This window comes from Agelaius tricolor, unplaced genomic scaffold (assembly GCF_023055355.1).
Source record: "Agelaius tricolor isolate 1412-34295 unplaced genomic scaffold, bAgeTri1.0.p SCAF_16, whole genome shotgun sequence".
Classification (NCBI taxonomy): Eukaryota; Metazoa; Chordata; class Aves; order Passeriformes; family Icteridae; genus Agelaius; species Agelaius tricolor.
Window position 1 is genome coordinate 6,751,794 of NW_027269276.1, and position 13,392 is coordinate 6,765,185.

The 13,392-nt window shown below is 48.9% G+C and overlaps 1 protein-coding gene across 3 annotated transcripts in view; it reads right to left on the reverse strand.

The window, feature by feature from the left end:
- KLHL25 (kelch like family member 25) overlaps positions 1–13,392 on the reverse strand; it is a 31,606-nt gene that overhangs the window by 16,016 nt on the left and 2,198 nt on the right. For 2 of the 3 annotated variants that reach the window (XM_071441296.1, XM_071441295.1), the window contains exon 2: positions 3,590–5,420. In XM_071441296.1, the coding sequence (XP_071297397.1) occupies positions 3,634–5,403 (1,770 nt within the window). In that variant the 5' untranslated portion in view covers positions 5,404–5,420 and the 3' untranslated portion in view covers positions 3,590–3,633. Of the gene's footprint in view, positions 1–2,907; positions 3,113–3,589; positions 5,421–13,392 lie in introns of those variants that run through there. The other variant, XM_071441297.1, reaches the window with a different exon arrangement.

Sequence of the window (13,392 nt, forward strand, 5' to 3'; positions counted from 1 at the left end):
AGCCTCAGTCACTCAGTGCCCACCCAAAGGCAGGCACCAGCTGCTGGTGCCACCCTCAGCCCTCACAGGAGCTAAGCACACACCAAAGGGCTCCATGGAAGCCACAAAATCAACTCTGAGCTTCTGATGTGCCCCAGGAATCAGTGCCTGAGCAGTGCCCAGCCACCAATCTCTGCTCCCTACAGTGAAGACTGTGAGGAGGCTACTGCAGGGGCTAAAAAGTACCTGATTAGGAACCTCTGGGCAGGGGAACCCCTGGCTCCTTGATGCTACAGGGCTTGGGTTGTCCTGTTTGTTTGGAGATGGGAACTCCAACATCTCCACCCCAGGAAAGCACTTGAGGCTCAGGAGCCAGCACAGAGGGATGCAGTGAGTGACTCCTCTTTCTAATTCACCTTCCTGGCTGGACCATGAAATCTGAAGTGACCATCCCATCCCCATCTGTGACTCTGCCCCGTGAAAATCCGAGTGTCACACAGGACAGAGAGTGTGGAGAAGCCACTTTAATGTGGAGACAGGCAGCTTGGAGAACCTGTTCCTGGAGCTGCCTGAAGTCACCTCTGAGGAGGGGCTGAGTTGTCCCCATCACCTGTCTCTGCACAGCACTGTGACAAACCACCCACCCCCTCCCCTGGGCTGGGCTGTGCTTGTCCTTATCAACACTGAGCCTTGATTAGCCCAGTGCTCATTTGACATGTTTTGCCTCCCCTATGGCTCCACCAACTCGGGTGGGAGGAGATGAGGCTTTCACATTTCATACTGCTAATCACACTTGATTCCAGGAATTAACTGTGGGTAATAAGCACTAAATTAATGTCACACAGCCTCCCTGGCAGCAGTGCTGGGACCTCTGCTGAAATGTGTCCCTGCTCTGTCTGGGAAGGGCAAAGGCCATGCCCTCGAGGAAGCATTTCCAGCTGATCAGTTTTATGCTTCACAGGAAAAGCAGGCTGGGTGCTTTATGACCAACATTAGTCAAGGACAGACTGTTTGGTTTTCAGGGACCAGTTTATGGGCAGGAGGTTGTTTTTTCCATGAGGACAAAGTTCTGTCTCCTGCCACGTGATTGCCCATGCCTTTTTCCACCAGCCCACCTTGCTCTGCTCCGAGGGGTGGCTGCTCCTGAGGTTTTCCAGGTGAGGACAGGCAGTTCCATAGGAAACTGGACAGGTGCTGGCCAGCCTGCCTTCTGGGCATCCCTACTTGAATAAGGACCAAATCAGGTGTCTGAGCAGAGACCTTTCACGGTGGGAGCTGCAAACCAGAAAAGCCCTTGGCCAGACCTGCAATAGGACAATGGGAAGAACTGGATCACAGCCATAGGATCCTACAACCAGTTACCCTGGTTCCCAAGTCCAGATTTTGCACAGCCAGGACAGCCAAGGCAGGCACATAGGATGTGCACATCAGGGACATTCACTCACTAAATGAAATAAAAAAAAAAACACTCTAGAAAAACCACGTGGACAGACATTCTTTCTGGCAAGAGCTCGCATGTATTTTAAATAGTTCTTTTAACCGAAGACTGGAGGCAGAGCCAAAAAAGCACATAAAACCCTCACACAGTGACTTTTCACCAGTTTTATTTGCAGTTTCTGGTTTTCTGTGCTTGTGTCAGGCTCCCAGTTACAGGGGGGAAAAGAAGTATCAATACAACCCCCACAAAACTATTTATTAGGTCTGAACAACCCAAATACAGTAGGGAGGAAAAAAGGTAGGAGAGGAAAATAACATCACTGCGACTTTGAAGACTGTTTTTTATTTAGTGGCTGAGGAATCGACTCCCATCTCAAACTACCCCCTATTCCTACTCCCAGCCATGTGGCTGGTGTTGAGCTTTAATATTCAGATGCATCTGCTACCAGAGAAAATTAACTGTCAGCTCTAGGATGGCTCTTAAAGGGAGGCCCCATTGACCTGAGCTGAAAATGATGGAGTCCTCACAGTCTTTGCTGCAATATTTAATAGCCAAGTGACAGTTAATTAGATTACTGAGCCACCGTGACAGATGCTAGGCAACGCCTGAGGAGGAGAATTTGGAAAGGCCATTATCTTACAGTGTTGGGAACACTTTAAGGTTTCATTTTAACCCTTTCCACTCTTGCCCTGCCCTCATGGTGGTCCACCCCACGTTAAAACCAGGTGTTTCACAGAGGCCAGCGTATTGCCCTGGGTGGTTTTTTCCCACCTGAGAAAAGCAGGTGGTCACGTTGGGCTAATCCCTGGCTGAGGTGCCAGGAACTCCTCCCTGCTTCCCACCTGGCATCAAAAAAGATGATCACTGGGAGGTGCCAGCAATTTCACCCGCTGGGCGATTCCCAGGCACACCAACCACACCAAGTGGAAAGCAGGGAAGTGAGAGGGTGTTAGAGGGTTTGGGCAGCATTCCTCCCTCCCTGTATTAAGTGAAGTGGATTTTGATGAGTCTGTGGAAGAATTTCCCTCCCCGCAGTCCCCACTTTCCAAATAAAACTGTAAGTGAAGCTTGTCAATCCCACACCCATAGTGAGGGATTCCCAGCTCCTTCAGCTGGCTGGGATGCAGGCTGCAACCACCAGAGCAGGGCTGTGTGTGCTGCTGGCACTGAGAAACCTGCACACTGAGCTAGCAGACGTGTTACTGACTTCCTGGGAAGGTGATGCTATCTAAGTGCTGCCTGTATCACTATCTGCTTTCACAATGCAAGATGAGAAGAGTTTTTGGGCTTTGCCAGGCCAGCTGCATCTCAGCACAGGTTGGTGAGGACATGCAAAGCCCTGTGGAGCCACACTGACAACCAGAACAGCAACCAAATACCCCACTGGGGAGGAAAGGGGAGGAAGCAGAAACCCTGTCCCAGGGGCACTGCAGGAGCACCTTCCCTGAGCAAGAGAAAATCAGAGTGCCAGAACGAGACACAACATTGCTGGTTTCCACCAACTTTCTTATTCTCACACAACCCAAAACACTGATAAACACATTCTTCTTCTGGTTACAAAACCCTTTCCCTCCCACTCAGGTCTGACACAGAAGTCTCAGAAGTTCTGATTTAACAAGCAACTGTTTGGATGATAAATAAACACCAAGACCATCAAATGCACCATGGCTTCTGTGCTTTTGCTTCTGCTACCCACTGAAATGTAAACAGAGAGCATAAAAAGAGAACCAGGATTTGCTGGCATTCCAAGGGTCACTTGCCTACATATTCAACAGTTCTAAATACATCACCCAGAAAATCAGCAAAAAATATCAAACTACTGAGACATTCCAAAGCACTTCTGCCCTGGTATCTCCCAGGAGTCACACACAAGTGTTTTTAGGAACCTTAACTCCCTCAGCTGCATGGGAACAGGATGTATTCCATGGTGAGAGCAGGTGTGGACTTATCTGCCTGTCCACCCCCCCACAGAAGGCTGAGGCTGGTACATCCAGCCACCTTGGAGCAGAAGGAGAGAGGCCCCAGCCGTCTATGTAGATGTATCTCTTAAGATACTGCGAGGATGAATATTTTCCCATAAAATTACTTCATGAGCACCTGTGGCTTCAGCATGGTGTGTGGAGATACAACTGAGGCAAGACAGTAATTTTTAATTTAAGAGGAGACCCTTACCTTCATTGACCTCCTGGAAACAAGCCCCCAGGCCCTGCCCCTCATCACGAGGGCAAGTGCTTCCAGGTGCTGACAAAAGCGGTGGGGATGAGCGAGTAAGGCACAGTGGTGATACAGTTCCACGTGTCTGACATGGGGTCGTAGCAGTCCAGCGTTTTGCACCTCTGAGTGCCAAAGTAGCCTCCTACCACATAGAGTTTGTTGCCCGAGGCCAGGGCGTGGCAGGACATGCGCTTGGCCGTCATGTCCCCGATGCGCGTCCACTGGTCGGTCTCGCAGTCGAAGCGGTAGGCGGAGGCTGCCGTGAACTCCGTGTCCCCTCCCATGATGAAAATCTGGCTGCCCAGGACAGCGGCCGCCGTGTAGCGCCAGGGCTGCGGGCACTCGGCTTTGATGGTCCATCGGTTCTCAGCTGGATCGTAGCACTGCACTTTGGACACCATGTCTCGGTGGATGCTGGTGCCACCGAAGACAAAGAGCTTCAGCCTGGCGCTCACCACCGCGGCGTTGCTCACGCCGTCCCTCAGCGGAGCCACCATCATCCACTTGTTGGATATGGGGTCGTACTTCTCTACTTGCTTCAAGGAAACAGAAGGAGAAGCAGGGAAGACTCCAGCTACTGCAGTGTGTCCACCAACCACATAGAGGCAGTTTTCCAATTCGGCAGAGCCGTGCCCAAACCGAGCGATTAACATTGGGGCAGCTTTGGACCATTCCTCATGCACGGTGTCATAAACCCAAACATCTTTGGAGACCCCGTTCTCCGAGCCCCTGCCTCCAGTGATGTACACTTTGCAGCCGATAGCACAGGCACTGAACTCCTTCCGTGGACTCGGCAGGTCTGCTTTGGGAATAATTTCCTTTGCTTTGTGATCCACTTGGTAGATCTTATCACACATGAAGGTTTGTCCTCCCAGGATCAGCAAGGTGTGCCCAGCTTTGCGAGGCCTGGCACAGAGGCTGGTGACCACCCCATCATTCTGGAGGATCTTCTTCTTGCACTGAATAGCTTCATCCAGGACAAGCTTGTTCCTTTCATCCACCATGATCAAGTCCTCGCAAGCCAAGGCTTCCTTGAGGCATTCTGAAGGAAGCAAAGCCAGACGAACATTCCTCAGAAGTTCTGGGAGATAAGCCTTCCGCTCGTCCAGGTCGTATTTCACCCACTGCATGACAGCCTTAAAGACCTTTTCTTCATCCTCAATTTCCAGCTCATCGCTGGAGATGAGGTCCAGCAAAGTGTCCTTGGAAAGGTTGTTGAAGTCCTCACTCTTGTGAACAGTCTCAAAGTTGACCAGGCACATCCTCCAGGAGAGCTCATAGAGCCGCCGGCACTGATGAGCATCCGAGAGCAGCATCATGCCCAGGCAGTTGGAAGGGTAGAGGTTCTTCTCCAGGAACTCAGCCGCAGCATCTCGGACATCGTGGAACTGCAGCATGTCCCCAGCCTCCAGGAGGGACTCGGCATTCTCCTCGTTGATAATGATCCGAGAGGAGTAAGCAAAGTCCAGCAGCAGCTCCAGCACCTCCGGGTGGAGGCTGTCATGGAAGTTCACCTCGTCATCCAGGCTCTCCCGGAGGCCGTTGCTGAACATGGCCTCGAAGTACCTGCTGGAGGCGGCCAGCACTGCCCGGTGGCAGGGGAAGGACCTGTTCCCTGCCCAGAGGGTGACATCGGTGAACATGCAGTGCTTGCGCAGGGTGTTCAGGTGGGACAGGACGCAGTCCGGGTGGGAGGCCTTGTGGTAAAGCAGGATGTTCATGGAGCCGGTGCTGGTGCGGGATTTACGGTTCTCGTGCACGCTGACCGACATGGCGGCACAGCTCTTGCCTGCAGGGAGACAAACAGGGAAAGCGTTATTCCCTCATCCTGACTGATACAAAGCATGGAGACCACATGCATTAGTGATCCAACCCTGGTACGCTGCCAGTGGATCTCAAAGCTCCAGGTGACATCCCTGTGGCTCCTGCTCCAAAAAATCTAACTCAGGCTGAGCAGGATGAGAAAGCAGAGCGGGGTGAAGGGGGAAATTCTGCTTTGGTTTCAACAAAGGAGCAACAAAGTGAGGCAATCAAACCCCAAACTTGGTGTAGATTGTTTCAACAGCCCCCAGAGGGTATTGGCAAACCGCAGAAGAGTTATTTTTCCTTAGAAAACAGCATAGAGAGAGCAGACTATCCAGGATAAAGGGCATTGGTCTGTTCTTGGCTCAGCAGAAATTAAGTTTGGCTTCTGATTTTCATGTAGATTACTGCAGGTTTAGGAAAAGCAACTGCTACAGGTTTTATTTACAAAATATTTAATTACCGGCAGAAGCCAAAAGTTTGAACTGATTTTACCAAACCCATTTGTTGCACTTTTTGATTATAAAACTCACCAGACACCTCATGTGACTTAAACATTTTTCAGGGCAGATTCTATTCAGAATAAGACAAAAGAAAGACATAAATTATGTTTTTTACCAGACAGGCAGAATCAAACACAAGGCTTTTATTAGCTACTATTTCACATTAGTGCTACCTGATACCAATCCTTGCCTGTAGAAGAAAACCCTTTTGGACTAATTAAATTAATACTACCTAGATGATAAAATCCAAGTCATTTACTCCAAAATACTTTAGCCAGCTGTATTTTGCTTCCCATGTAACTAAAGCAGACAGACAGATACACATGCACAGCCCTCTCTTACAGGAGAAAGTTAATACAAAACTTGTCCTAAGGTTTGAAAAATGAACCTGAAAAAATCAAAATGGGGTCAACCTTCACTCCAGTCACTGAATTGTTTAGACAAGACAGTTGGGGAAGGCTTTTTAGATGGGTTCTTTTTGTTAATGTTGGTTGGATGGGCTTTTTTTTTAACTTGCTCTTCGCAGGCTGGGATTTCTCAAGGGTCTCTCCAGCCTGCAAACACAACGTCTGCAGATGAGCCCAGTCCTCCCCAGCCAGCACTGGGGTCTTGGAGGAAACCACAAAATGCTGAGAGAATGGCTGCTGCACTCCCAGGCTGCCAGGAGGTCACAGCCTTGACCTGGCACTGACCTGGAGCTGCTCAACCCTCCCACACTCCATGGGTGGATGACCTCAGGAAGAGGCAGATGGCCAGATAAGTTGTCTGACTCAGGCTCTGCTCATGAGCTTCCTGCCCCTGCTTCTCCAGCACCTCCAAAAGAGTCTGAATGAGACAAACAGTTGTGGGCATGTTGCTCCTTCCCCACCCGCTGTCAAGAGTTATTGAGGTTGGTCTTCTCAAGGCCTCACTCATTCCTCAGGGCTGTGTCACAGTCCAGGGAAAAGTCTCTGCGCTTCTCCACGCAGAAACAACAGCTTGCCCAAGCAGCCACAAGTCCTGCTCAGCCTCAGAGTGAGGGCAGGAACACTGATGTGGGTTGTTGGGTGGGAAATGTCCATATCCATGGCCCAAACTCTGGCAGCCTGGGATAGAGGCTGACAAGCTCATTTCACTCATGACTGGAGGCTGTGCAGAAGCAAGGCTCCAAAACAGGAAGGAAAATGCCATTATGGAACAGCACTTTGAAGTGCATCTGAAGGAAATGTTTCCAACATCTACACCCAGCGCAGGAACAACACTAATTTAAGGGGTTATTTGGATTCCCATGTCAACGCCGAAGCGAGGAATACAAATGAAACATTTATGAGTCTGCTAAAAGCTATTGATTTAGGTTCCTCTTCCTACAACCTCAGAAACCACCCTGCCAGTGCTATGGCTTTCTTTTCTCACAGCTCAGGTCAACTATTCACTGTTAACCTTTGATTTGCTTATGCACAAAAAAAGAAGCAATTTATATAGGACAGCTATGGAAACAAACACAGAGACTGCAGGAAGGCAGCAATGATTTTTCTGACACTAAGATTAAAAGCACCTACTCAGAGTGCAAGGAGCAGGTCATTTAAAAAATTGAAATGTCTATATAAAAGCTGCAGCAAAGACATTTTTTATATATATATACATACACGTAAGGACACATACATACATCACACGTGTGCACACATATATTTCAAATCTCAGACTTCCAGCATCAAATATCTATCCCAGGGAACTTGGAGGCAAATATTTCTATCTTATACGTATTGAAAAACATCCAGGGAAATTGGTAATCCAGCTCCCAGCACTGCTCTTGCTATCACGTTCACTACAGGCACCAACTGACCCCCAGCTGGAATTCTGAAAGCTAAAGAGGACACAGTCACAGCCCCTTTACTTGGCCTCTCCTGGAGTGGGGTTATGACACTGGAGATCACTGGCCACAGACAAGCAGGGTTAGACAGACCATTAAACTGAAACTAAAGCAGCTCCTGAACTCTGGGGTGCAGCCATCTCACCAGAAAGCCTTGCTTGTGGTTTTCAGCAACACCCAAACAGCTTTTTCTGAGGGCTTCTTGAGCTGGGCACAAGCAGAAAAGTGGCAGACACTAATCCTTCCACTCACAAACTCCCCTCACTGCATGCCTCAGTCTACCAGAGACCTTGGCATCATCTCACCCATATCAGACAAACAGAAACTGCAGGCAGCAGCTACTTCATCTGGAAAATTTCTTCCAAAATGTAGCAGCTGACAAACCTCTGAAGCCTGTAGGCAAAATGTCTTCTACAATCTCACAACATGCACAGAAGTGCTTCGATTTAAGCCACGTTTAACTGCAGCCATGGGCAGGCTGGACCTGTGACACATGCATTTCTCTGAAGCAGACACATGCAGAGAACAATTTGGTCCCTACCACACTCCTTGCTCCCTTACCCAACTACTACTGAGCTAAAGAGAAAAAGCAGAACCACTCTGAATGAGGAGTATTTCACACAAAGCAACCTGTCAGTGGCCCTTGCCAAGCTCCCACCTGCTCTGTGAGAGCCTGGGGGTTATCAGAGCTCCCAGCTGCATCTTCCATCATGCAGGAAGCTGTTGTGGAACAGCCATGTCAATGGGAACAGCAGAAGGCACGACCTGAACAAACTGGGGCTGGAATTTCTCCACGCTGCATTCATTTCTTTTCCCTCGAAAGGCAGTTATTGAAAAAATAAGTATCTACTGCATAACCTTTAAAGGGATCTTACTGCACACAGAGGCAGATAATAATCCTTCTTCCATATGGATGAGGGCAGAGGGGCATCAGCTTTTTGACAGCTATCCAATGCTGTCTGCTGGCTGAAGTATTCCCCTGGCTGTCTGCAGCCTTTGTGCAGCCAGAATGGGAAAGACAGGTTTTTTCCAGCAGAGGAAGATAAGGTTGCTTTGAAAATCCTTCCACTCATCCTGACAGGGCAGACAGCAATCCTGAAAGAGGGAAGGAGTTGGCTCAAGAAAAAAAGACCCCTCAAATCTCAGCTCATGAAGAAAACGCCCCAGCAGTCTCTCTGGACAGGACAAAGCTTGCAAAGAGAACAAAGGGAAAAACAAAAGCAGAGAGCTGGCCAAACTCCCCACATGAAGAGCCACAGCTCTCCTGTCCGAGTGCCTTTTGCTTCCTAAAAACCACACTCCAGCAGAGGACTTTCCCTCCCAGGCTGATGGGTCACCCTTCCAGAGCCCTGCTGGAATGGTCCTCTAAGAGAACCTCAGGAGACACTCTACCACCTCTTGAGAAACCCAAGTGCCTCTTGGACAGATACTCTGAAGCTGTATGAGGCCGTGTCCCCAATCACAAAAGAACTGCATATGAGAACAGCTCAGAAAGGCTATTGATACATGAACTATCATTAGCCAGGCTTGAGGTTCCCCCTCCATCTCAAACCAAGGGGCTCTCCACAAATCTCCAATTTCATTCACTACCTGCAGGGAATCACCAGCTGAGATCCTGCTTGCTTTCAAGAGGACAAGATTTGAGAGTGATTAATATGCTCCCCAGTGGGACTTCAGGGGATCAAGAATAATTTCTGCTTGGAAGAGAAAAATCACACGGTTTATGAATGATAAATTTATGATCTCCCAAGATCCTAAAGGCTGGCTAAACACCAACAAAGACCCCAAGTCCCATGATCCAAAACTTGCAATTTCTGTTACACCCATGAGAGAAGCAGCAAGCAGAACGTGTTTCTTTTTGCCCCACTCAATATTTAAAGCTGTAAATAAGTAAATAAATAAGCAGTAAGGTTCCTTGCTGGCTCAGCTTAGAAGACCTGGATGAAGCTGCTTAAACTACAGCAGAGTTTCATTCCCAAGAAGCCATACGGGCCCTCTATGCATGGGCTGTACTACAACATACAGACACTCCTTCCAAATCAGAGCAGACCCACCTGGAATGGGGTCTGTGACAGCTGGCATAAGATTCATCTTCATTTTCTCTCCATCTCACAAAATCAACCCTGGTGGCTGACACACTGTCTTGAATTTAGCCGAAGTTTAAGTTCTCCCTGAAAGCAGGGGGATCAATTCTCTTTTAATTACTAATGTGCCTGCTCCCTCATCCCAAATATCTGTACCTTTCCAATGCTCTCATGGACTCTGCCACCTGGTGCTTAGGCCAGCAGCATTATCCCAGGCCAAAATTACTGCTATAGAACCAGTTTCTCCCTTTTTATTGTAGAGAGTAGCAAAGTAGAAATATAAAAGTCACCTACTGTGTTGTCTTCACAGGGAAGAGCTCCTTGCACAACTGCTTAGGAGAAAAGAGCAGTGAGGCAACATGCTGTCAAACACAGAGCCAGATCCAGTTGTGTTTCAGATGCAATTTCCCAGCACTGGACACCATCAAAAGGTTTGAGAAAGGGGATCTGTTACATGCAGGCATTCACGTACTCAGAGGCAGCTTGAGTTTCAAAAGCAGAAAAAACCAACAGAAAACAGGAAAGGATGGTGGGGGAGAGACATAAAAAACAAGAAAGGGGAAGGAACAAATGTGGAGATGTTTTCTGATGATTTTCCTGTCCTTGCATAACACAGCAGACCAGTCAGGTACACAGCTTGGAGCTGCTTGAAATGCTCAACACTAATAATGCTCTTCTGTCAAGAGTGCTTGAGATGAAAGGAATTAAAATTGCACCTGGCATTTAGTGCAGCAGCACACTTGTTGAGTGTGGAGCCTGGGCTGCTGCCAGGTGGGCAGCATGGGACCTTCACTACATCATCTCCCAGGCATGCCCTCTGCTCTGTCCCCACTGCGTGCCTGCATGCAGACTTTGCTCTCTTACAGGTTGGGTTCATCTCCAGCCATTCCAGTGAATTTAGTGGTTTGCCTGTGTCAGCCAAATTTGTTCCTGTTCTCTTCAGGATGACTAACACAGCAAAGATGCAACTGGGATTTTGCAGGCTGGAATTCAGACAATGTAACTGCTGTGAATCAGAGGGTATCACTCTGGATTTGCCCTTCCTGACCAACTCTTGATGTTTCACCAGATTTGCAAATAGGCAAACAAAGGAAAGGCAACTGACTCCATCCCCCCCAGTGCAGAATTTCTGATCCTGCCCCAACCTTTGAGAATGGGAGGCATCCTTATCATTTCTTCTCATTTTCTCACTTCCTAGTCTAGCCTGTACATCCTAGACAGAAAACAGAGAGACCATGTGAAAGGCTCCTTCTGTTGGCTCAGACAGAAACTGGGAGGTTTTCCAAGCCCAATTCTGTAGGCTCCAGGAATCAGATTGTCTGGAGAAGATCCGGGTACATATCTGAACATTTTGAAACTCAGTCTGAGTTTCATATCCCACTCATATTCTCATATCCCATCCTCAGCAGTACCCACCATTCCTCCCTTTAAACCCATGCCCCACTCTGAGCTTACAGCCACCACAAGAATCTACTAAATGCCACTTACTTGACAGAAAATCAGAACATTATTGCCAAGCTGAACCAATTAGTGAGATTCTTGTTTTGTCTCACAAAAGCACTGGTAAAAGGGGCTGTAGTGCCTCAAATCTACGACATGCACTCATCTGAATCAAAAGCAACCATGCCATAACCACAATAAAACTACCTGTAGGAAATTCTCTTTGCATGCAATCCATGCAGTTTATTTGCAAATCAGGTATTGGACTTGCTACTCTGTACCTGAGATACTCCAAAAAGCTTCTTGAGCTACCTGTGACACAATCAAATAAAGTTCATGTTTGCCACTAAGCACACTGGCTTTGCTGTTCCTGGGAATACCACGCCCTCCTACAACCACTACCCAAATTGGGATAAATAATGCTTTTAGCCACAGTCCAGGCTCCAGACAATAGCTTTTCACTGCTATGCCTTAACCCCAGCGGATCTTTTCAGAGCCTGTGATTCATTTCAGAGGCTGTGGTGGGGTTTTGTCCTTCCTGCTGCCCTCCAGCTCTGCTTGTGAATACATCCCATTCTGCCAGATCAATCACGGGCGCTTTGCAAAATGAATGGGGGGGCTGCAGAGGAGGCAAGCGAGTTCACAGTCCCCTCTTCCAAATTATACCCAAAAAGGCTCCAGAATGGGAACAGCCTACTTGATTGCAGTACCTACCCCAGCCCCATATGGGCAGGATAAAGCCCTTTCCAAGCAAGCCAAACTTGCTGCAAAGGCAAAAGGCCTTTGGTACTTCAAACACAGAGGAACCACATGCCACTTCCCAGGGAGAGTTTAGGAGATGAGATGTGGTATACATCAAATTAATGCCAGAATAACCACAGCAGCTGCTGACTCCAGAGATCTTACTCAGATCCTCCCACTCTCCCAGCTCTGAGGCTGGCAGAGCTGAGAGCTCTGGTGGCCAGGCTGACCAAAAGCCCTGTCATGGATGCTCACACCAAACAGGTCTGTCTGTCTGCCTGCCTGCTGTCAGGGCAGGATTTCAATTTTGGGCCTGGCCAGTTAAGCTGGGGTTTTGTTTTGCCTTCCCCACACCCCTGCCAGGCAGGAGATCGTGGTACAACTGCCAGGTTTGGTTTGCTCATTTGCAATTCTGGCTGGAGTTCAGAGCTGTGGAGATGGGAGGGCCCTCATGCCTCTTGAATGGATTAGCCCCTCATGCTGCTGGGCAAGGAGGACATCCATTCCCAACTGGATTGTAAGGCACTGACAGATATTGAAGGGTCTGGGGCTGCAAGACAGGGCATTGCTTATTGCCCGCTGGCTTTGGACAGAAGGAACAAAAAACTCTGATTTTTCCATTTTGGTACTCACACAGCATCAAACCACACACTCAGCTTGCAAGTTCTGTGCCACTGTGGCATCCCTGCAGCACCCAGGCTGCCCTGGGCATCCTGCACACACTGCAAGCAGAGCAGATGCCAGTGTGGTACAGTAATAAATTTGCCTCACCACAATGTGACAGGCTATCATATAAAACTGGTAGTCTTTGCAAAGCCTAATGGTCAGCAAGCAGAGAGCAGTTATGGGAAATGCAGCATTCCCAGGCTGAAGCAATGGGGAAAAGACAGAGCTGTCTGTTCTGGCTGGAGTGATACTAATAGTCACTATGGGGATATAAAGCTGATAAGCAAAGACAGAGAGATGTGATGGTGGTTAAAGGTCAGGCCAGGGGGCTTGGGGTAGCTTGTTACAGCTCAATGCTTCCCAGGCAGCATCTCTGCAGCCACTGTTTTCAGCAAAGCCAGCTGTGCTCACTGCAATTCAACTCCAGCCTGTGAAAGAGGGGAGCAAATCTGGCCCTCAGGTCAGGTGCTGACAGGGCTCCAAAGCTGCCCCTTGCACAGTCCCTGAGCACAGCGTGGCTGCCACCAACACCCTGGGCCAGCTCTGCCCGTCCTGCCCCACCTACTCGGGGCCAAGCCAGGGCACTGCTCAACACTTTTGTAACGCTGCCACTTCCATCCGCACCTCCAACTCTGCCCTCCTCTCCCACCTCCACAGATGGCCACATCCTGTCCT